The 25,126-nt window shown below is 47.9% G+C and overlaps 1 protein-coding gene across 1 annotated transcript in view; it reads right to left on the reverse strand.

The window, feature by feature from the left end:
* KCTD17 (potassium channel tetramerization domain containing 17) overlaps nucleotides 1–25,126 on the reverse strand; it is an 81,109-nt gene that overhangs the window by 2,130 nt on the left and 53,853 nt on the right. Inside the window, exon 4 of the mRNA XM_063938812.1 lies at nucleotides 1,535–1,630. Coding sequence (XP_063794882.1) covers nucleotides 1,535–1,630 — 96 coding nt within the window. The remainder of the gene's footprint in view (nucleotides 1–1,534; nucleotides 1,631–25,126) is intronic.

Consider the following 25,126-nt stretch of genomic DNA (forward strand, 5'->3'; position numbering starts at 1 on the left):
CTAGGAGTAGGCTGGATTGCCCAGCAGCTGCCAGAGTGCTGGGCTGCCCCCCACATGATGAGCAAAGGGGGATGTGACATGCGGGCAAGCCCCCTTAACTGACACATCAGGAGGCGTGACCTAACTGCAAAAAGACCACACACCCTTTTCATGAGACTCTGGGATTTAACCTGAAGATTGCTGGTACTTAGAGACTTTAGAAAGGGCACATTTTCAGAAGATGTTGCTTATTAGTATTAGATCCACTTACAGTCCACCTGAACTACACTATATCTCCCATTGCCTGTCTTCCCAGTAAGCACAGTGTGCTCACATAAACCATGCATATACTAATTCACCAGTAGCTTGTGAAACAAAGCCTGAAATTATACCAAACATAACTTGGTCTTCCTCTGAATGGGTTGGGTATGTGTGACTGGCGGTCAGGTGACCGCCGGTCACAATACCAGTTCCAGAATCCTGGCTGTTGGATGGCCGGCAGGGGGGCGACCACAACGAAGCCCCTTGCGGGCTCGCTACGCTCTCCACAAAGCGGGCTCAGTGGCTCACTGCGCTCGCCACAGGTTCTATTCCCACTCTATGGGTGTTGTGGACACCCACGAGTGGGGATAGTCCCTGTTGGTCGGCATGGCGACTGGCGGGATTTTCTGAACCCAGGGTTTCGACGTCGATATTGCGACTGACGGTCACATAACTGCATCCCCTCTGAATAATATGGGAACAAGCCAGTGATGAATATGTCTATTAATAAATGTAAGTTATGAAGTATTCCTGGATCTAATAAAAGTTACACTGTAACTGAAGGGTGTACTACATTATACCGATGTTTGGGACCCCGGCGCCCAGCATACCGGCGCCGGGATCCCGACGGCCGGAATGCCGGCAGCAGGGTGAGCGCAAAAGAGACCCTTGCTGGCTCGCTGCGCTCGCCACTCTGTGGACATGGTGGCACGCTACGCGCGCTGTGCTATTTATTCCTCCAGGGGTGTCGGGGACACCCCAAGAGGGAAAATAGTTGTCGTATGCCAGCTGTCGGGATTCCGGCGCCGGTATGCTGAGCAGGGGATCACGACAGCCAGCATATCGAATGCCTCCAGTAACTCAGGGATCTTTAGGTCCCATTTATCAAATATGGGGTTTTAAACCCAATACTTAAAATTTATTTTTGCATCAATAAAAAATTCTATACCGGCCAAATGTATTAAAAATCACATCCGGGGACAACGGCTGCAATAGGATCCTGTCCCCATTCCGTACGATGTGTAAAATACTTGCACCAGCGATCCCTTTACTTTATGCTGTGGTCATCAAACAGCGCATGTGCGAGTAGCTATTATCGGGAAGTGATAGTGGTGGGAGGTGGAGCTGATTATTTCACTTGTGATACTGCAGAGAACCAGAAAATATGAACTGTCTAAGTTTGAGAACCTGTGATGTACATATAGAATATATAGAACATATATTAGAAGGGAGAGAAGTTAATATATTTTCAACGAGCTGTACCTACACTGAGCCAAATGATAATGGACTTTACCTGTTCAAATTTCCAGTTGTCAGACATGGTGGAGACCATCTGAGCCAGCTCTGCCTCCTGACACTGCAATACCCGGTATACATGTTTCTGTTGAGACTGAGAAAACAACTTTCTTTCATAATAATGTTGCAAGGTCAAGAAATATGTTTTTTACATAATATCATAAGAAATGAAAATCTGAAATTATTATTTTGGGTCCTTTATCCAACCTTCATGAACCTTTGCCTGAGTTTTAGGCAAATGACTGCTTAGCTGCTACTTCTTCACATAAAACTGAATTAGGCCCAGTGTTCCTGAATGCTAATTTTGGTTATTAGCCTATTGCTATTGTTATATAGCTCTATCATGCAGAAACAGTAATGTTTGCATGATTTATGGCAAATAAATGCCCGTTACATAGACCCTCAAAGACATCTGAATCACTTCTATTATAATAAGAAATCAACTAAAGCTGCTGTTCAGGGGACATTGGAAACACAAAAAAAGGGAAGCTCATGTGGAATTTATTTGAAAACTCCAAAAGAGTTTCCAAATGTGACGCAGTTCTCTAACTTTTGTCTAGTAATGCAAAACTCCATAGACTGAACTTTTCCCATTAATATCAATGGAAACACCATTGAAATGAATGGGACAGCTTTGAGATATGTAAACATTTCTGGTGAATGCACTTTTTAAATTGTCTTTGGTTGGGTCACACAGAGGTGTCACCGGGTGTGATGATACTGGGTGCGCCAAATAGAGCCCCTGAAACGGAATGCTGCCTTATGGGAAGAGGGTGTGGCCTCATTGAATGTCCACATTTTCATCACTCTGGCGGTGTGCCCAGCATTCCTGGAGATGCTGGGCGTCTCCTCAGAGACTTTGGCTGCATTGCCAGCTCATTATCAGTGACAGGAGCTGGGCACTGCAGATAATGTCACAGTGCAGCATCCAGCTTCCTGTTACTGCACAGGAGCTGGCATTTTGGTATTGTGGGGTCACAGAATTATAATGGCAACTCTCGATAGGAAGTAGCAAGGCCGGCAACAGAAAACTTGAGGCCCAGTACATTCGTCAATTTGGAGGTTTCCCATCCTTCCCTGGTAGGCACAGGCCAGTCACCCATCGGCTCATTCGCCCTGTGACTCCGTCGTCACCCACCAGCCCTATCCTATGGACTTCAGCAGAATCCCGCCATTTCTCTTCAGCCCAATTTGTCTCGTGTCCCTCTAGCACCATCCCACTGTGTCTCTCTTGCCTCATTCCCCTCACCTCGCCATCTCTAGCCTCATCCCACTCTATGTCTCTCTGCTATTCAGCGGAGCAATGTCATGATGGTGCACCTGCGGCATCGCAAAAAGAAACAAGCTTTACTGCTCTGATCTGCAGTATTCAGAGCAGCAGCACAGACAGGGCAGGTGGCAGCGGGCAGAAACTACACTGTATTCTGTCGTCTCTGGAGCGGCCGGGGCACCTCAGTGTCTCAGGGCCTAGTACACCTGGTGCCAGTGGTCGAAGTGGGCCAGTATGCAATGGTATGGCAAACCGGCACTTCGCCACTCACCCCCTGCTCCGTTATCACTGCTCCCATCCTGCTCCCCCTGCTTCCATCCTGCCCCCCCCCGGCTCCACACCACTACTCCCAACCTGTCCCCCTGCTTCACACCACTGCTCCCGTCCTGCCCCTCCTGCTCCGCACCACTGCTCCCATCCTGCTCCGCACCACTGCTCCCATCCTGCCCTCCTGCTCCGCACCCCTGCTCCTGCTCCGCACCACTACTCCCATACTGCCCCCTCCTGCTCTGCACCACTGCTCCCATCCTGCCCCCTCCTGATTGGCTGCCGGTCCGCGTCAGATTTGAAATAGTAGTGCCGCGGTCATAGGAGCCGCAGTGCCGCCGACCACAGCCTCCTCCTCCTTGCACCGCCCTCTGCATCCTCCTCTGCTACATCGCCACCACCCTCAGCCACTCCACCGCCATCCTCAGTTCTTCTCTGCACCTCCGCACCATGCCGACCACAGCCTCCTCATCCACTGCACCGCCGACCACAGCCTCCTCATCCACTGCACCGCAGACCACAGCATCCTCAGCACCGCTGCTGCTAAATAGGTAATCTTGCCCTGCTGCCTTTCTTTCTCCCTAGTCCCTACTGTATGCCCTTGCTGTTCCTCTCTCTGTCACTCTCCCTGTCCCTATGTCCCTGCTGTCACTCTCCCTGAATTTTGTCTCATTCCATGTGGCATAATGTGAATTTCGGCTCATTCCGTGTGCTATAATGTGAATTTCGGCTCATTCTGTGTGCTATAATGTGAATTTCGGCTCATACCGTGTGCTATAATCTGAATTTCGACTCATACTCATACCGTGTGCTATAATGTGAATTTCGGCTCATACTGTATGGTACAATATGAAAGGGGCACCAGTACTAGATAGAATAAGGGGTCCTACTAATGTGGTGCATAATGTGAATAAGGGGTACATGGCGTGGTACACTACACTTAAGGACACAACCCCTTTTGAGTGGCCATGCCCCCTTTTCCGGCCTTAGGTGCGCGCATAATTGCAACCTTCACTTTTCCATACCCCCACTATAAAATTTCCACTTCAACCACTGCCTGGCGCCTAGTAACCCTCTGTTACTGGGCATGGGAAGTACAGTAGTGACATCAGTTTATTTAACAGCACTGTAACCTAAAATAAATCTTTATTATTTTAACGACTATGGGCCTGATTCAGTGATAAATACTGCTATATGCCAATTCTGATACCCTCTGCACTGATCGCAAAAGCACCTTTGTGTATACACTCAGGGTATCGCATGCGCCATAGGGGTTTTCTGAATAAGCAGAGCAATATTTGGTGTCAAGTCTAACAAGCATAACAATATCTGCAGTGGGATGTAATGGAGTCCAATATCGCCGCAGGTGCAAGATGCCGGCCAATCTCGGATGATTTTTTAAAGGGGCAATCACTTACAAGGCATGGTTTTGTCTTGTGATTGCCCCTTTAAAAAAAATGGTCCGGCATCCTGCACCTCCGGCGATCTGGACTCCTTTATATCCCGCTGCTGAGTCATGTCTAATATGTAGTGCCATATCTGTGGTCACATCTAATATGCAAAACCCTTTTTTGATATTAAACACTGATACAAACATCCATATCCGGTGCTGTGTCCAAAATGTGCGAAATATCAAAATATAAATAGTTGAACAAAGGGGGCAATTCAGAGTTGATCGCAGCAGCAAATTTGTTAGCAGTTGGGCAAAACCATGTGTACTGCAGGTGTGGCAGATGTACCATTGGCAGAGAGAGTTAGATTTGGGTGGGGTGTGTTCAAACTGAAATCTAAATTGCTGTACAAAAATAAAGCAGCCAGTATTTACCCTCCACAGAAACAAAATAACCCACCCAAATCTAACTCTCTCTGCAAATGTTATATCTGTGCCCCCCCCCCCCTGCAGTGCACATGGGGGGTCATTCCGAGTTGTTCGCTCGCAAGTGAATTTTAGCAGATTTGCTCATGCTAAGCCGCCGCCTACTGGGAGTGAATCTTAGCATCTTAAAATTGCGAACGATGTATTCGCAATATTGCGATTACACACCTCGTAGCAGTTTCTGAGTAGCTTCAGACTTACTCGGCATCTGCGATCATTTCACTGCTTGTCGTTCCTGGTTTGACGTCACAAACACACCCAGCGTTCGCCCAGACACTCCCCCGTTTCTCCAGCCACTCCCGGGTTTTTTCCGGAAACGGTAGCGTTTTTTCCCACACGCCCATAAAACGGCCTGTTTCCGCCCAGTAACACCCATTTCCTGTCAATCACATTACGATCGCCAGAACGATGAAAATGCCGTGAGTAAAATTCCTAAGTGCATAGCAAATTTACTTGGCGCAGTCGCAGTGCGGACATTGCGCATGCGCATTAAGCGGAAAATCGCTGCGATGCGAAGATTTTTACCGAGCGAACAACTCGGAATGACCCCCATGGTTTTGCCCAACTGCTAACTAATTTGCTGCTGCGATCAACTCTGAATTAGGCCTAATATCTGGTGTCGCTTCCTATGTGCAGACCCACATATGGTGCCAAGTGTAGCGCTAACGGACCCTCATAAACTGCCCCCCCCCCCAAGAGCACAAAATGTGCTGCCTAGTCCCACCGCGTTCCTCTTTATCAGCCTAGTGCCATTTCCTGTCTTGCACTGGGCCACTTCCAGAGTATGAGCAGAGCCTGAGCAGCTATTAGGACTGCTGTGTTGCTTATGATATAACTTTGCGTAGTAAAGTACTTCCCAATGAACTTAGCTTAGGTGACAGATATATTTTGGTGGACTTTGATTAATTTGCAGGCACTCAGACTCAGAAAAAAATATTTTTACAGGAACTGTTATTTAGTTTTTCTTTTCTTGTTCTCCATCAACACTAATGGGCGTAAGACTATTGAGACCTGGTCTGTGTCTAGCACAGAAGATTATGGGATCAATAAGTAACCATAGATGCAAATGAAGTAGCAAAAATATATACAAGATCAGCTGTCCACAGAGGTTGTACTAATTACCTGAGCCACTTCCAACAGGCCCCAAATGTCTCAGAGCACAGTGCCATTTCATTGCGTCCCACATAGTATTTTACTTTTTTTTTTTTCTCGATGGGAGCATAACCATGCCTCTCATATTTGACTATGTCCCTCAGTTTCACCCGGGCCCCACAGATGTCTCAACGGCCCTGCATTTGGCCACACCCCCTCAATATCAACCGGGGCTCCACAGATGTTTAAACGGCCCAAAGTGCACAAATACTTAAATACAAAATAAAAATGTATATGATACTCCCCCCTAATTAATAACCAGACCCATACCTCTGAGCCTATACTGGTATTGGAAAACAGAGATGGGGGGGGGGGGGGGGTAGCGGTCCACATGTGTTTCAGTAACCAGTAACAGGCTGAACCAGCTGGGGGCTAACACTATAGCAGGGAGGCACACGGTATGTGGTCCCAAACTGGTCAGCCAAGGACTGGAATCCTTCGGGAAGCCAAGAATACAAAAAAAAAAAAATCCCCCCTCCCCACTTTTTCCTGAGGGACAACCAGCCCTGGGCTATTGCCTGCACCCCTGTTGGTGGTGGGTGTGGTGTTAATGGTAATTAAAAAGTAAAATGATATGGCCATTATGCCCAGACATTAAGAGCCCTCTGGTACCGGTAGTCCGCCTGTAAAAAACAAACAAAAACAAAAAACTCAAGACACACACCAAGTTTGTTTGGAGGGGTTTGCTGGCAGATTTACAGTGGTTTTCTAAACCAGTTTCTATTGTATTCTATTCTTTCTATGGGATAAAACATTGATGGTGCATGATATTCAATTTAATTCTAAAGTGTCCTTTCTTAGCGGTTTTCTGGCAGATTCGGATTTAGTAAACCGGTGGATTGGACAGCTGCTGGGAATTACAATCTACCCTTTAGTAAATTTAGCCCTATGAAGCTATACAGCTGACTACTTGCTGTCTATATGCAGTATAGATCTTCTCACAAAGCTTCAGGAATAGAAACAGATACAGCCAGTGGTGAATTTCCCATTAGGCACGAGAGGCACGTGCCTAGGGGCGGCACCTGTTTGGGGGCGGCAGTTGGATGCATGTGTTGGTACTGTCAGCCCAAAAAGTATCAGTACCTGCAAAATATTTTCACTGTACTGTACAATATGGCATCTTAAATGGAGTGTAAATGGGTAGTACATGCACGGCTTACGGTCATTAGGTCGACAAGACTTAGGTCGACCACTATTGATCGACATGCACTAGGTCGACATGGTCATTAGGTCGACATGGGAAAAAGGCGATATGAGTTCTTCACTTTTTTTTCTTCATTTTTTGAACTTTTTCATGCTTTACGATCCACGGGGACTACAACTGGGAACGGTAACCTGTGCCGAGCGCAGCTAGCCATGCAAGGGGAGACGGTGCACCTATTGGCGTTCCCCGTCACTTTACAAAAAAAAACGACACCCAAAAAAGTAAAAAAAGCCATGTCGACCTTTTTGCATATCGACCTTGTTCAAGTCGACCTAATGACCATGCCGACCAGACAATAATTATACTTTTTTAACCACATAGTATGCAGCCAATTACATCATACCCCATTACCTTACTAATCCAATGATTAAAAAGGGACGCATGGCACAGTTAAAGGCAAAAAGCACATATTGCTTGGTTTGCTTAAAAGTAAGGGGGTGGGGGGGACTGGACTGCACACCCTAATTTTAAACATAAGAAGTGCTATGTTGCTGAGACTTGTAGTGTCACAATAAAAAGACAGTGCCAGATAAAAAAGTAAAATGCAGGTGCACACTCTAAGCACTAAGAACATGTCACAACTGAGGGCTGAGGCTGACCTAGGGAAGCCTCAGACATAGGGGCTGATGTCTATGTGAACCGTAGAGGTTAATCGGGTTCTTGGACATGCAGGAGGTTAAGCACCGTTTGCCCGAAGGCGTGACCACAACAAAGGAGTATATAAAATAAAGTCTGTTTATTGAACACACAGTTTAGACACCTTGGCAGTTCAGATAACTTCAACAATAGATGTGCAGGGTAAGATAGCAGTACAGTTCCTAGGAGCACAGTGGTAAATGGGTACTGTGGCTATGCAGGATGAGATGAGACAAAGTCCTTGCAAGACCCAGAGATGGTAAGTCCATTGGCCACAGCTAACCACTGTATGAGGAAACGAGCTGGTACTGCCCAGCAGATGACACTCTGGAAGCTGGAGTTGGTTCAGATGCACAGAAGTAGAAGGGAACTTAGAAGAACTGCCGGGGATGCCGGATGGAACCGGAGCAGACAGAAGGTGTATTGAACTCACCACTGTAGATAGAGTCCGATGGTGAGTATCAATGGTGAGCTGTGGTTCGATGTTGTGTGGTATATGATGAGCGGATCGATGCTGGAACACCATAGGAGATGGAGAGTGATACTGGATGTGATACAGGACACCACTGAGAGCTGGAAGTGAACACCATTGGAAGCTGGAAGCGAGACTGGAACAACGCTGGAAGCCGGTGATGAAGTCACTGTAGATCACGGAAAGCGATGTTGGTAAGCAATGAGAGGTGGGAGTGATACTGGAACACCGCTGGAAGCAATACTGGAACAATGCTGAAAGCTGGAAGCCAGTGATAGATTACTGCAGATCACAGGAAGCAATGTAGGAACACTGCTGGATCAGGCAGCACCGCAGGATGGTAACTGGTGCGGGGTCTATTTAAATGGAGCAAGGTCACAGGAGGTGGAATACCTGGAAGCACAAGCTGGAACATCCACAAACAGGAGAGACATATGTAAATGCATGCTGTGCATCATGTGCGATGATGTTATGCTGAGGTGACTCACTTCCTGTTTGTCTCCTGCTACTTCCACTTGGTGTCTGACTCATGCTGAGTAAAGACCTGTATTACAATGATGCTGCAAGTGTCGTCCTGATTTTGTTGCTACACATCTACATGGTGTCAGAACTGGGATACCATGGCACAAGGTCTCAGGAGAATAGATCCGCTGATATTTCCTGAAAACGTGGCTGACAACTGGCTGAGGTTTAAAAGGGAATGGCACGTATACTCACATATACTCCATAGCAGGCCTTTCAGACAAATCAAAAAAAGTCCAGGCGTACCCGCTGCTGAACCTCGCAGGCACCGATGCTGTGGACAAATAAGATGCTTTTGTATATGCTGACGGAGAAGACAGACAGGATCCTGACATCCTAACTGCAAAGTCTGAAGAGATCTGCATGCGAGTAAAGAATGTAATTATGGACAGGCATGTTTTGCATCATGGGAGATGATGTCATGCCGAGGTGACTCACTTCCTGTTTGTCTCCTGTTACTTCCACTTGGTGTCTGACTCATGCTGAGTAAAGACCTGTATTACACTGATGCTGCAAGTGTCGTCCTGATTTTGTTGTTACACATCTAAAACATGTATCACTAGGATAGATAACCAATGCACTGACAATTAGGCAGCCTTGATGCGGGATATTTATACCAGCTGGGAAGCAGGTATTGGCTGAGCAATTAGGCAGAGTCCAGAGCGCAGTGGATAGGCTGTAAGGTATCATGTGATTAATCCAAACATGGCTGCGCCCATGTTTGATTCTGGAGGGAAAGTTAGTTTGAACTTAACATGTGGGAATCTGTAGTAATGGCGGCAGAGACCGCGGAGGGCAGGAGACGCCATTCACTGTGACAGTCATGACAGCGCTGCTGGGCAGCGCCGTAACTACCTATGTGCCAGGCACACAGCACAGTTACACTGAGGGTGCACGGCGAGCGGCATGTAATGAGTCAAATTGACTCATTACATGCCGCCTCTGCTGGGTGCCGTGCGCCGCGCTGGAGGGAGAGCAGCGCCGGAGGCAGAGAAGGAGGAGGAGGGAGGGGGACTTGAGCCGCAGCAACGCTATGTTATTGGTAGCGGCGCCGCTGCAGCACTCCCCACTCCTTCTGTATTGGCTGCCCGGCGCTGCTGTGAATGCTGGGATGCGGTTCCCTCATCCCAGCATTCTCAGCAACGGGCAGCCAATGCGGAAGAAGAGGGGAGTGCTGCAGCAGCGCCGCTACCAATGACAGCACTGCTGCGGCTCAAGTCCCCCTCCCTCCTCCTCCTTCTCCCCTGCGGCTGCCCGGGATCTCTGCCAGCACGAGGAGCCTGACTGCCAGCGGGAGAGATGGTAAGTATATATCTCTCTCTCTTTCTGTCTCTCTCGTGTCTGTCTGCCGCAATGTGTAAAAAGGGGGACTGGCTGCCGTAATGTGTAAAAAGAGGGACGCTGTCTGCCATAATGTGTACAAAAAGTGGACGCTGTCCGCTGTAATGTGTAATAAGGGGGACGCTGTCTGCCGTAATGTGTAATAAGGGGGACTGTCTGCCGTAATGTGTAAAACGGGGGACACTGTCTGCTGTAATGTGTAATAAGGGGGACGCTGTCTGCCGTAATGTGTAAAAAGGGGGACGCTGTCTGCTGTAATGTGTACAAAAAGGGGACGCTGTCTGTTGTAATGTGTAATAAGGGGGACTCTGTCTGCCGTAATGTGTAAAAAGGGGATGCTGTCTGCCGTAATGTGTAAAAAGGGGGATGCTGCCTGCCGTAATGTGTAAAAAGGCACGCCGTCTGCCGTAATGTGTAAAAAGGGGCTCTACCTGGTGTAGTGGCGCTACTGGGCAGCGTAATTTGAAGAATGGCGACTACTATGCACCGTAGTATGAATTGGCATTATTTTGTGGCCACGCCCCTTCCCCATGAAGCCACGCCCCCATATATTTTTCACGCGCCTGCGGTGCGCACTGCTCCTGTCTTTCGCAGAGGGGGGCGCCAATGCCATTTCTTGCACACAGCGCTAAAATACCTAGTTACGGCACTGCTGCTGGAATCACTGAGAGGACACTGAGGCGATGTTGTACAGCGCACTGCACACAGACAGCACAGGTGGAATCTAGGTTTGGAGCACTGGGCCAGTCTCAGGAGGCACTTAGAAGGTAAGAAGTGGTGACTAATTACCTGGATCGTGACAGAACACTGGTAATCAAAACAATTATAATAAACTATACAGTTTAACATGGAGTAAAATTGAGGTTCTTAGCACAATTCCTGATCAGGTCACATGCCCATTGTAAGGGGGCAAACATTTTGGGCCAAAATTGTGCCAAGAACCTCAATTTTACTCCATTTTATATTGTAGAGTTTATTATAATTTTATTACCAGTGATCCTAGTGCTTAGAGTGTGCAGCTACATTTTCCTTTTTTTCTGTTCCCTTAAAAGTAACATGCTCCATCTGTACTAACACATTTATGTAATTAGGAGATATTGTTTTGTCATATTTAGTATTTCCTGCTCTGAAAGGAAGTGACAGGTTGCTGAATCAATTTATAGCTAGCAAAAGTTACAAATGATGGGAGATGATCAGTGCACATGCACACTTAACACCCCCCAAAGAACTATGACGCTAGAGTGCGTTTTTTGCATCTCTGCGATCAGGTAGTCGCCGCCTACAGTGGGAGGGTAGCAGCTGTGTGTAGGTGTGCGAATGCTTGTGCTGGAGAGCTGCATAAACAGCAGTTTGTGCAGTCTCTGCACAGCCCAGGACTTACTCACCCACTGTGATGATTGGGGCCGGAGCTGACGTCAGGAATACTCCCACAAAACGCCGGGTCCCTCATGCATTTTTCCGGACACTCCCTAGAAACGGTCAGTTGCCACCCACAAACGGCCTCTTCCTGTCAATCTCCGTGCGTTTGCTGGTGCGATCGGATTTTTTGCACCATCCCGTCGCTGACCGTCAGGAGAAAAACTAACAAAAAGGTACCCCAGTGCTCCAGACAGGTAATACGTCCCCTTTGTATTATGAGGCCTGACTCAGATTTGGTCACAATGCCAATACAGCAGCAATCTTTTTTAGTGATGGAACGGTGAGGCATCACAAGTGTAGCAACTGCCCACAAGTGAACAGAGACGCCCACCGAAGTCATCGCAACATCTCAGGAACTGCATACTCCAACGCAATAGTGGCGCAGATGCAAGGAACATCGACTCTGTGTGCCTCCATGTCCGTGCAGAATAGCCGCGGGAGCTGTGATGCTGTTGCCATGTTTTATGCTTCCGAGACTGTAGTCGCACGCCGAGACATGGCCAAAATTCACGACATACTTGCATTTTTGCAGACACTTCCCGTTACCCCTCCCAAACAGTCTCTTCCTGTCAATCACTCTGTGTCTAATTTGGCATGACAGCGGGGTGGTCCAGCAAGTTGTCGTCGGGTCCTGAAAGTAGTGACAGTAAGGGAAGGGCTGCAAAGCCACTCCCCCACCTGTCTGTGATTGCCCGCGGACTCCAGTGAAGTCATGACACCGGCCACATCATGACGTCACTATAGGGTCGAAATATTCCAGTTTTCTGATCGATCTATCTATCTATCTATCTATCTATCTATCTATCTATCTATCTATCTATCTATCTATCTATCTATCTATCTATCTATCTATCTATCTATCTATCTATCCCCAGACACTTTCAGATGTGTCATAATAGTGATCCTGAGGGACTGAAGTTTAAAGGAATCGAACAGGTGATGTTAGATCAAAGAGGTGGAAACCGTGATAGGAAACTGATTAAAAGAGAAACGTACTGGACGGGGTGTGGTTCGTTTTATCGACAGTGTCTAGGTCGACAATGTTTAGGTCGACCACTATAGGTCGACAGTCACTAGGTCGACATGGATGGAAGGTCGACAGGGTTTCTAGGTCGACATGTGCTAGGTCGACAGGTCTAAAGGTCGACATGAGGATTTTTTTTTTTTGTGTCGTTTTCTTCGTAAAGTGACCGGGATCCCAAATTAGTGCACCGCGTCCCCTCACATGGTGCCTTCGCTCCGCTACCGCTTCGCTCGGCACACTTTACCGTTCCAATAGTAGTCCACGTGGATCGTTAAGTATGAAAAAATAAAAAAATAAAAAATGTGAAAAACTCATGTCGACCTTTAGACCTGTCGACCTAGCACATGTCGACCTAGAAACCCTGTCGACCTTCCATCCATGTCGACCTAGTGACTGTCGACCTATAGTGGTCGACCTAAACATTGTCGACCTAGACACTGTCGATCTTCAGACCGGATCCCGTACTGGACAGTAACACTAAACACCCTAATACCTAAAGGGTTAAATGAAAACTATGAGCTTACTCCGTTTATTGAAGAAAGGTAATACACTGTGATGTTTTTGCTGCTGTCGCGATTTGTCTTTGCATTTGTTGGTCTCCTGTCTCTCTGTGTAGCAACTTTTCAATATATGTTGTCTAGATTTTATTTAGTAATTAGGTATAATGGGGGTAATTCCAAGTTGATCGCAGCAGGAATTTTGTTACCAGTTGGGCAAAACCATGTGCAGGGCAGGCAGATTTAACATGTGCAGAGAGAGTTAGATTTGGGTGGGGTGTGTTCAATCTGCAATCTAATCTGCAGTGTAAAAATAAAGCAGCCAGTATTTACCCTGCACAGAAACAAAATAACCCACCCAAATCTAACTCTTTCTGCACATGTTATATCTGCCTCCCCTGCAGTGCACATGGGCCCTCATTCCGAGTTGATCGGTCGCAAGGCGAATTTAGCAGAGTTACACACGCTAAGCCTACGCCTACTGGGAGTGTATCTTAGCTTCTTAAAATTGCGACCGATGTAATCGCAATATTGCGATTACAAACTACTTTGCAGTTTCTGAGTAACTTCAACCTTATTCTGCCTGTGCGATCAGTTCAGTGCTTGTCCTTCCTGGTTTGACGTCACAAACACACCCAGCGTTCGCTCAGACACTCCCCCGTTTCTCCGGCCAATCATGCGTTTTTTCCGGAAACGGTAGCGTTTTCATCCACACGCCCATAAAACGCCGTGTTTCCGCCCAGTAACACCCATTTCCTGTCAATCACATTACGATCGCCGGAGCGATGAAAAAGCCGTGAGTAAAAATACTATCTTCATTGTTAAATTACTTGGCGCAGTCGCAGTGCGAATATTGCGCATGCGTACTAAGCGGATTTTCATGGCGATGCGATGAAAAATACCGAGCGAACGACTCGGAATGAGGGCCATGGTTTTGCCCAACTGCTAACAAAATTCCTGCTGCGTTCAACTTGGAATTACCCCCAATATGCGAGTGTAATTGTCCATGAGATTTAGATCCCCTGACCAGCAATAATTGTTGGGAAATTGCCATGAATCCTGCACCATAGTTAATTTAGTCATTATCGATAACAGTTGTGACTATTTTTTATGTTGTGTAATAATACCACTGAGAGGTGTTTTTATGTGTATCAATACTGTAAAGTGCGTCCATACTAAACTGGTTATATGGAGGAGTGTTTGGAATACTAATTTCTTGGAAATGAGGGATACAGTGTATATACTGTGTATATATATATATATATATATATATATACACAGTGGTCGAAGTGGGGCGGTATACGGCGGTATGGTATACCGCCACTTCTTCCACTGACCCAGAAATGAGCCCAGAAAGTGCAGCAGGAGGCGAGGGAAGTCGCCATCCTGCTGCACATGGTGCTCTCCGTCCCTGCGCGGCGGCCGGCGGCTATGTAGAGCGCTGTATTAGCTCACAGCCGCTCACCATCCGCCCGCTGGTCCCGCTCACCAGCCGGCCGCCGGCCCCGCTCCCCGGCCGCCGGCCCCGCTCACCAGCCGCCCGGCGCCAACTCACTGCTGCCAGCAACAAATAAGGTAATGTTCCCCTGCTGTCACCTCTCTCCCTGCTGTTCCTGTCGTCACTGTCCCTGTCGTCACCCTCCCTGTCGTCACTCTCACTGTCGTCACTCTCCCTGTCGTCACTGTCGTCACTCTCCCTGTCGTTACTGTCGTCACTGTCGTCACTCTCCCTGTCGTCACTCTCTCCCTGTCGTCACTGTCGTCACTCTCTCCCTGTCGTCACTGTCGTCACTCTCTCCCTGTCGTCACTGTCGTCACTCTCTCCCTGTCGTCACTCTCTCCCCCGTCTCTCTCTCTCTGTCGTCACTGTCTCTCCCTGTCGTCACTCTCCCTGTCGTCACTGTCGTCACTCTCTCCCTGTCGTCAATGTCGTCACTCTCTCCATCGTCACTCTCTCCCTGTCGTCACTCTCCCTGTCGCCACTCTCGTCACTCTCCCTGTCGTCACTCTGCCTGTCGTCACTCTCCCTCTGTCGTCACTCTCCCTGTCGTCACTCTCTCTCCCCCTGCCTCTCTCCCTGTCGTCACTGTCTCTCCCTGTCGTCACTGTCTCTCTCTGTCGTCACTCTCTCTGTCGTCACTCTCTGTCGTCACTCTCTCTGTCGTCACTCTATCCCTGTCGTCACTGTCGTCTCTCTCTCCCTGTCGTCACTGTCGTCTCTCTCTCCCTGTCGTCACTGTCATCTCTCTCTCCCTGTCGTCACTGTCGTCACACTCTCTCTCCCTGTCGTCACTCTCTCTCCCTGTCGTCACTCTCTCTCCCTGTCGTCACTCACTCTCCCTGTCGTCACTCACTCTCCCTGTCGTCTCTCTCCCTGTCGTCTCTCTCTCCCTGTCGTCACTGTCGTCTCTCTCTCCCTGTCGTCACTGTCGTCTCTCTCTCCCTGTCGTCTCTCTCCTGTCGTCACTCTCTCCCTGTCGTCACTCTCTCCCTGTCGTCCCTGTCGTCACTCTCTCCCTGTCGTCCCTGTCGTCACTCTCTCCCTGTCGTCACTGTCGTCTCTCTCTCCCCGTCTCTCTCTCTCTCCCCATCTCTCTCTCTCTCTCTCTCCCCGTCTCTCTCTGTCGTCACTCTCTCTCCCTGTCGTCACTCTCCCTGTCGTCACTCTCGTCACTCACTGTCGTCACTCTCACTGTCGTCACTCTCTCCCCCCCTGTCGTCACTCTCGTCACTCTCCCTGTTGTCCCTGTCGTCACTCTCTCCCTGTCGTCACTCTCTCCCCCTGTATCTCCCCGTCGTCACTCTCTCCCCTGTCTCTCCCCCTGTCATCACTCTCCCTGTCGTCACTCTCTCTCCCTGTCTCTCTCCCTGTCGTCACTGTCTCTCTCTCCCTGTCGTCACTGTCTCTCTCTCCCTGTCGTCACTGTCTCTCCCTGTCGTCACTGTCTCTCTCTCCCTGTCGTCACTCTGGCTGTCCCTGCTGTCACAATTTCAGCTCATTCAGTGTGCCACAAGGTGAATTTCAGCTCATTCAGTGTGCTACAAGGTGAATTTCGGCTCATTCAGTGTGCTACAAGGTGAATTTCGGCTCATTCAGTGTGCTACAAGGTGAATTCGGCTCATTCAGTGTGCTATAGTGTGAAAGGGGCACCAGTACTAGATAGTATAAGGGGTTCTACTACATGGGACATGCCCCCTATTGGGTGACCACGACCCCTTTTTGGGTGGCCACGCCCCCTTGACTTTTGCATACCCCCACTTCAAAATTTCCACTTCAACCACTGTATATATATATATATATATATATATATATACCATACCTGCTCAGCACGTATGAGCTAATTATATGCTCTGAGTGCTGAATAATCGATAATGTGAGGTATCCTTACTATGTATCAATTAAATATCCACTTTTATTTGGAGTAAGGAATAAGGACTAGATAAGGCAAATGGCATTAGATTAAACAAGTAATTAAAAACATAAGAATAGCAGTTTACTATGGATACATTGTTGGAATGTGATTGATGTTTGTAATAATGCAGCTGATTGGCGGGAGCCGCTGCTAAAAGGAGTGATGTACGGTCAGCAGGCCAGCCCTCTGCCGAAGTCTGTGATGAAACGCGTAGGGGCGTGGCCTGCTGACGTGTGCGATCGAGCCCCCTCCTGCCTTCCCTGGTATCGTCGAGTGACGGTGTCCCGACGTGCGGCGGCTGTGAATAGTGGTCCAGCGGCACAGGTTTGTGGTCCTGTCCTGAACGACTACCTGAGGTTTAGAATGTTGTAGGGGATTCATGTTTTAAACCATGTGGTATTAAGCCTACAGCGTAGTGTTCTATGGTACGAGCATCAGCGTTGTGATTTTAACAAGATAGTTGTGCTTTTATGGATTAAATTGATACTGCACTATAGAGTGCCCCCCTGTCTCTTTATATATATTTATATATATCTATATATATATATAAAAATAAGATTTTAAATACACAGATAGTGGTGAGATTAACACCAGCTCATACATAACAAAAAGTAAAGCCGAGCTAACCAACTTGGAACAATTCAGCAAGGCTGAAACAATAATACTGAACCAAGTAACAATGCAGGAATACGAAGCACTGGGCGGGCGCCCAGCATCCTCTACGGACTATGAGAAAAGGATTTACCGGTAGGTAATTAAAATCCTATTTTCTCTTACGTCCTAGAGGATGCTGTGGTCCATTTAGTACCATGGGGTTGTACCAAAGCTCCCAGTATGGGAGGGAGAGCGCGGAGGCTCCTGCAGAACAGATTGACCAAACTTTAGGTCCTCAGAGGCCAAAGTATTGAACTTGCAGAACTTAGCAAACGTGTTCGACCCAGACCAAGTAGCTGCTCGGCAAAGCTGTAAGGCCGAGACACCCCGCGCAGCCGCCCAGGAAGAACCCACTGTACGAGTAGAGTGGGCCTTAACAGATTTTGGACACAGCAAGCCTGCCGTCGAATAAGCATGCTGGATAGTAAACCTGATCCAGCAAGAAATCGTCTGCTTAGAAGCAGGACACCCTACCTTGTTGGGCTCATAAAGGACAAATAAAGCGTCCGACTTCTTGTGACGAGAAGTTCTCTTCACATAAATTTTCAAAGCCCTCACCACATCCAAGGACTTTGAGGTAATTGAGGAGTCAGTAGTCACTGGCACCACAATAGGTTGATTGATATGAAAAGCCGACACAACCTTTGGAAGAAATTACTGACGCGTTCTGAGCTCAGCTCTATCTTCATGGAAAATCAAGTAGGGGCTCTTGCATGACAATGCCCCCAATTCTGACACACGTCTAGCAGATGCCAATGCCAACAGCGTGACCGCCTTCCAAGTAAGAAACTTGACATCCAACTCCTGCAAAGGTTCGAACCAATCCGATTGCAGGAACTGCAGCACCACATTAAGATCCCAAGGTGCCATAGGAGGCACAAAGGGTGGTTGGATGTGCAGAACCCCTTTCAAGAATGTCTGAACTTCAGGGAGGACAGCCAATTGTTTCTGGAAGAAAATGGACAAAACCGAAATCTGGACCTTTATGGAGACCAAGCGTAAGCCCACATCCACACCTGCTTGCAGAAAGAGGAGAAACCGTCCCAGTTGAATCTCCACCGTAGGAAACTTCTTGGATTCACACCAAGACACATACTTTTCCCAAATCCGATGGTAATGTTTAGATGTAACCCCCTTCCTATCTTGTATCAGCGTAGGCTTTTTCGGAATACCCTTCCGAGCTAAGATCTGGCGCTCAACCTCCATGCCGTCAAACGTAGACGTGGTAAGTCTTGATAGGCGAACGGCCCCAGTTGCAGAAGGTCCTTGCGAAGAGGAAGAGGCCTCCAGCAGTAATTCCAGAAGATCCGCGTACAAAGCCCTCCTTGGCCAGTCCGGAGCAATGAGGTTCGCCTGAATTCTTGATCTTTTTATTAGTTTGATAATCCTTGGGATTAGTGGAAGTGGAGGGAACACATACACTGACTGGAACACCCACTGAGTTACCAGTGCGTCCACCGCTACTGCCTGTGGGTCTCTCAACCTGGAACAGTACCTGCAAAGCTTCTTGTTGAGGCGAGAGGCCATCATGTCTACCTGACGTACGCCCCATTGGCTTGTCACCTCTGCGAACACCTCCGAGTGGAGGCCCCATTCTCCTTGATGGAGAGGTAGTCCACTTCCCAGTTGTCCACTCCCGGAATGAAGATTGCTGATAGCGCCACCGCGTGCTTTTCTGCCCAGAGGAGGATTCTTGTTACCTCTGACATTGCCGCTCTGCTCTTCGTTCCACCTTGTTGGTTTATGTAGGACACTGCCGTTACATTGTCCGACTGAACCTGAATGGCCTGATCTTGCAGAAGATGTGCTGCTTGTAGAAGGCCGTTGTATATGGCCCTTAGTTCCACAATGTTTATCAGAAGGATGGATTCCAGACGACCACTTTCCTTGGAAGTTTTCCCCTTGGGTGACCGCTCCCCAACCTCTGAGACTTGCATCCGTGGTTAGAAGGATCAAATTCTGAATCCTGAACCTGCGGCCCTCTAGTAGGTGAGAAGTTTGCAGCCACCAGAGGAGTGAAATTCTGGCTTTCGGCGACAGGCATATGAAGGTGGTGCATGTGAAGGTGTGATCCTGACCATTTGTCTAGGAGATCCAGTTGGAAGGACCTTGCATGGAATCTTCCGTACTGTAGAGCCTCATAGCAGGCTACCATCTTCCCCAGAAGCTGAATGCACTGATGAAACCGATACCCGGGCTGGCTTCAGAGATCATCCAGATATGGAATTATGTTCACTCCTTGCCAGTGGAGGAGTAGCATCATCTCTGTCATGACCTTGGTGAACACTCTGCTGTGGAGAGGCCAAAAGGCAGTGCCTGGAACTGATACTGACAATCCAGCAGCACAAATCTGAGATAAGCCTGGTGAGGCGCCCAGATCGGAATGTGAAGGTATGCATCCTTGATATCCAGGGATACCAGGAATTCCCCCTCCTCCAGACCTGAGATTACCGCTCTCAGAGACTCCATCTTGAATTTGAATTCCCTCAAGTAGGGGTTCAATGACTTTAGGTTTAATATCGGCCTTACCGAACCGTCCGGTTTCGGTACCACAAACAGGTTTGAGTAATAACCCTTGTATTTTAGGTGGAACTGGAACAATAACATTTGTTTGGACCAATTTTCGAATGGCTTCCTGCAGGATAGCACTTTCTGTCAGCGAAACTGGAAAGCCTGATTTGAAGAATCTGTGAGGTGGGAGTTCCTGAAACTCCAGTCTATAGCCCTGGGTAACAATGTATGTCACCCAGGGGTCTAGGCATGATGACGCCCAGATGTGACTGAAATCTTTTAGTCTTACTCCCACCTGCCCGATCTCCAGGCTGGGAGGTCCACCGTCATGCTGAAGATTTTGAGGAAGCAGGAACTGCTTTCTGTTCCTGAGAACCTGTTGGTGCAGTTTTTCTGGATTTTCCCCGACCACTCCTAAAGAAGGTGGAAGGGGATTTGGATTTTTTAAATTGTGCGGTCCGAAAGGACTGCATTGTAGACGTAGGATAAGATTTCCTAGTCGGTGGTGCTGCTGAGTGGAGAAAGGTTGACTTACCCGCAGTTGCCATGGAGATCCAAGCATCTAATGTGTCCCCAAACAGAGCCTGACCTGTGAAGGGTAGGTTCTTCACACTTTTCTTGGATTCTGTATCCGCAGTCCATTGGCGTAGCCAGAGTCCTCTGCGTGCCGAGACCGCCATGGAAGTAGCCCTTGCATTCAGCATGCCAAGATCCTTCATGGCCTACACCATGAAGCCAGCAGAATCCTGTAAGTGACGTAAAAACAAGTCAATGTCACTTCTATCCATAGTATCTAAGTCCTCTAGTAATGTGCCTGACCACTTTACTATGGCTTTAGAAATCCACGCTCAAACAATAGTGGGCCTTAAAGCCACGCCTGTAGCAGTGTATAGTGATTTGAGCGTAGTCTCAATCTTGCAGTCAGCCGGCTCTTTTAAGGCGGTTGAACCAGGGACAGGTAAAACTACCTTTTTAGACAACCTAGATACAGAAGCGTCTACTATAGGTGGGTTTTCCCCACTTCTTTCTATCCTCTTCAGGAAATGGGAAAGCAATGAGAATTCTTTTAGGGATCTGGAATTCTTTCTCTGGGTTTTCCCAGGATTTTTCAAATAAAGAGTTTAACTCCTTAGAAGCAGGGAAGGTACGCGAGGATTTCCTATTCTCTGTAAAATAAGATTCCTCTACTTGTTCAGGTACCTTCTCAGAAATATGTAAAACATCCCTAATGGCTTCAATCATTAGCTGCACCCCTTTAGCAAGGGATGCATCACCCCCCTGCATATCCCCATCACCGTCCCCTGTATCAGAGTCGGTATCAGTGTCAACTTGCATTATCTGGGCAAGTGTACTTTTTTTCGGGTATGTAGGTGGGGTATTTGAGGAAGTAGCGAGAGCTGAATACTTCAAACCCTCTACAGATTTTTTCAAAAACTGTGTCTCTTTCTCATTATGTGACATCCTTGATGAGATCTGGGATATCATTCCCTTAAAGAATCCACCCATGGGGGTTCGGATTCAGAAGGTTGGGAAAGCACCTTGCAGTTCTGAGTACATGGAATAGACTCCTCAGGAGAAGATACACACTCTGCAGCACATGACACAGAGCCCTTAGACATGGTAATGTGGATATAGACACTTACACACATATACAGGAAAATGTCAGACACAGTTTCCCCCAGAGTACCTTCAGAGTCATAGAGTATAAGGAGCCAGCAACACAGTGCCCCTGTGGGCAGTTATGATAAAAGCCCGACGCTGACTAACTAACATTAATAGGTTAATTAGTACTAATTACACTCTCCGCCCCTGTCTATAACACCCTGATACCGCAGAGGATAACTGGAGTTATATGGGGGTCAGCGCTCCCTGTCAGCGTCCAGCTTCAGTGATCTGCAGGGAGAAAATGGCACTGGTGAGTGCTGAATCCGCTCTGAGGAGAAGCCCCGCCCCATGGAATGGCGCGCAGCTTCCCGCACAAGTAGATTATACTGGTTTAAGGTCTTTGATGCCAAAAGCGGGATTAGCTCGTTAGCTGTATTTACCAGTGTTAGGGTGATCGCGCTGGACCAGGACGCCTCTCAGCAGCGTCTACATATGCATGTTGCAGAGCCTTCATGGAGCGCAGCCTGTCAGAGCTGCACTCCCACCCTTGTGCCGCCACATTCCCGCCGGCGACCCGCTAACCGGGCCGCCGGCGCTGTACTCACCACTCTTCTTTCTTCTGGCTCTGTTAGGGGGTGGTGGCCGTGCTGCGGGAGTGAGCGGTCGCTTGCGATCAGCACCCTCAGGAGCTCAGTGTCCTGTCAGCGGAAATAGATAACCATTAACTTCAAGAGTTGGTTACTACTCCCCCCTAAGTCCCATGAAGCAGGGAGGCTGTTGCCAGCAGCCTTCCTGTACCTAACAACTCTTAGAAAAAAAATTATACTAGAAAAACTATGGAGCTCCCCTAGCTGTGACCGGCTCCTCCGGGCACATATTCTAAACTGAGTCTGGTAGGGGGGGGGGGGGGGGCGGCATAGAAGGAGGGGCCAGCCCACACTATTAAACTCTTAAAGTGCCAGTGGCTCCCAAAGGACCCGTCTATACTCCATGGTACTAAATGGACCCAAGCATCCTCTAGGACGTAAGAGAAATATATATTGCCCTATGTTGGTACTCGCATTTATTAGAACTAGGACCATGCCACTGTATATGCAGAAGCGCCTTGAAAGCTGTGGGTGGCTTACATGTTTGCCAATGTATGCAACTAAAGCTGGGTACACACCTGAATGACACTGCGACCCAGTGATGTGATGTAGTGATATATTGCATCGTTGTACACACTCCACGATCAATTGTACGAGGATTACAATATATTGTTATTTGCTTCATGTTACAACACAACGTCATCCATGAAATTGTCCCATTGAACGTGCAGAACATCCAATGGTACAATGCAATGAACAATGGATGAAAACAACGATTTGGGTGTACGCATTATGGGGGGATTCAGTTCCTAGCGAAGAGTGCAAATTGACGCTGCCGCTATGTTTAAACACCGGCAACGGCACCTCATACTGCACCCTTCGCCCAGCCGGCCAAATAACAGATTTGCACAAAAGTGCTCGCTAAGGGGCAGCAAATACTTTTGTGCGAGATCAGACTGCTGTACAGCACGGCTATTTTCCCACTGATTGGCTGGGACAAACAGATTCGCCCCTCAATTGTATTCCCCCTTATTTGATGGTACCAAGATTACATAATATATTGCATTGGGGGTGATTCAGACCTGATCGTAGATGTGCTAAATTTAGCACATCTACGATCAGTTTCTCTAGTCTGCCCCGCATGTCAGGCCCTGCCCCCGCCCCCGAACGGGTGCGAAAGCGATGCTTTTGCAGCCGCCAAGCAGCTACCTGCCTGCGTAGCCTAGCTGCGCTGGTAGGCGGCTACCCGCCATGTTTGGGGTTGCAGCGGCTGCGTGTTACGTCACGCAACCGCAATGGCACCGACGGTGTTCTAACGCCGTTGGCTACCTGCCACCCACCCTGCGACCGCCTCTCCCTGTCAATCAGGCAGTGGGAATCGCAGCCCTGAGATGCTTTTGCATCTCACTGGGCCTCACGAGGTGCCCACGTGCAGTGCACCCGCTGCACAAGCGCACCACCAAAGGGCTTCAGACTGCCGTTGCAGTGATCGGGCCTGAATTAGGCCCATATTGTGTACTGTGTACCCAGTTCAATATTGTTGTGTTTAGAAATAGTTGCAGGCAGGTTTCATTTTGATGACTGGCAGCTGAGGGCAGGTGGGTCCTTCTCAATGTTTCGCACTCATCTCTTCTGCTTTGTGCAGCAGTTTAGTATAATTCTACTAATACAGGTCTTTATGTCATTAATAAAAGATTTGTTTGGGGCATTTTTGTCTTTGTGCTCATGATAACAGCAGATGTTTTGGATTGCTTAGTGAGCTGTATGATTAGTTCCCTATGATTTATTCAGATGTAACCAGCTGTACTGGGCCTCTAACAAGTGACCTGACTTTTAGATGTAAGATTATATAATAGCAATTACGGTGTGAAGGCTTTGTCCACACATTCACATTAAGATGCAACTTAAAATAACGTCCCCGTTTTTGACAGTGAGGACTACCCACCGTTCTGTGAGCTGCTGGCATGCCCCCAGACCTTCTGTCTCCTGTGAAGAGACGCTGTGCGTCTATGCACGGCTGCTCTGCTAGGCCGAGCAGGGACTACAGGAGTCTCCCAACTGCACCCTCCACTGTGGGACACTGCAGTCCGCGGATGGGACAGCGGGACAGTCCCAAAAAAATGGGACTGTCCCACGAAAATTGGTACAGTTGGGAGGTATGTATACATATCCTGTCTAAAAAAAAAAGAAATTACAAATGTATTGGGTGCACCACCTGTGGATTCTTGGAATCTGACAGTTCATTTGTGCACCCACATTCAGGGAAAATTATAAAGATTTGACAAGTCCTGACTTGCAGCAGCAGATACGTCATATATATCATTCATTGCCCTTGCGGACTGCTATATGTCGGCAAAACAACGTGACAATTTAAATAAAGGATGGTAGCGCAACGCTGTGCGATCTGACATGCCATTGAAGGGTAGAGCCTGTGACAAACCGGTGGCCAGGCACTTCAGGGATCATAAGCATCCGCTGGCTATGCTACGTTACAAGATTATTGATCGGGCCCCCTGCCCCATTTGAGGAGGAGGAATCTCAAGAGAAAATAATTCTGAGGATGGAGGCAAGATGGATTTTTAATCTAAACACTATCCATCCGTTTGGACAAAACAAATATTTTTCCCTGCAGTGTTTCTTATACAGTATGTCCCTCATGATGCAGTTCTATGTGTAATCTATTTTCCATGGGACCTCATCTGAGGTCACAGCTTGATTGTTGCGGATATCTCTTCAGAGGCTATCCTCAATATATATAACCATACCTTCTGTTTCCATTTATTAGGTACCTGGAGATTACTATTTTTTTTAGCTCCTTAATCTGTATAGTTGGGAGCTCATTAAAATATTGACATTTACCTTTGTATGTTTTCTGATGACTAATATGCGATCTCTGTATGCACTATACTAGTGTTCTGCATTGATAAGTTTTTAAATGTGCTATTGAGCATGTGATATAGCATAGTCACTTCTCTTAATCTTTTGAACAGCCTCCACTGTACTCTGCAGCAATTGCATTATACCCCTTTCACACCAGCAGCTTTGAACACGGGTTATTGGCACATGAGTGCGCATAACCCGTGTTCCTGTGCAGTGTGAAATTTACCAGGGGCAATATACCGGGTTGAGCGACCCAGTAT

The sequence above is a fragment of the Pseudophryne corroboree genome, chromosome 9 (assembly GCF_028390025.1).
Source record: "Pseudophryne corroboree isolate aPseCor3 chromosome 9, aPseCor3.hap2, whole genome shotgun sequence".
Classification (NCBI taxonomy): domain Eukaryota; kingdom Metazoa; phylum Chordata; class Amphibia; order Anura; family Myobatrachidae; genus Pseudophryne; species Pseudophryne corroboree.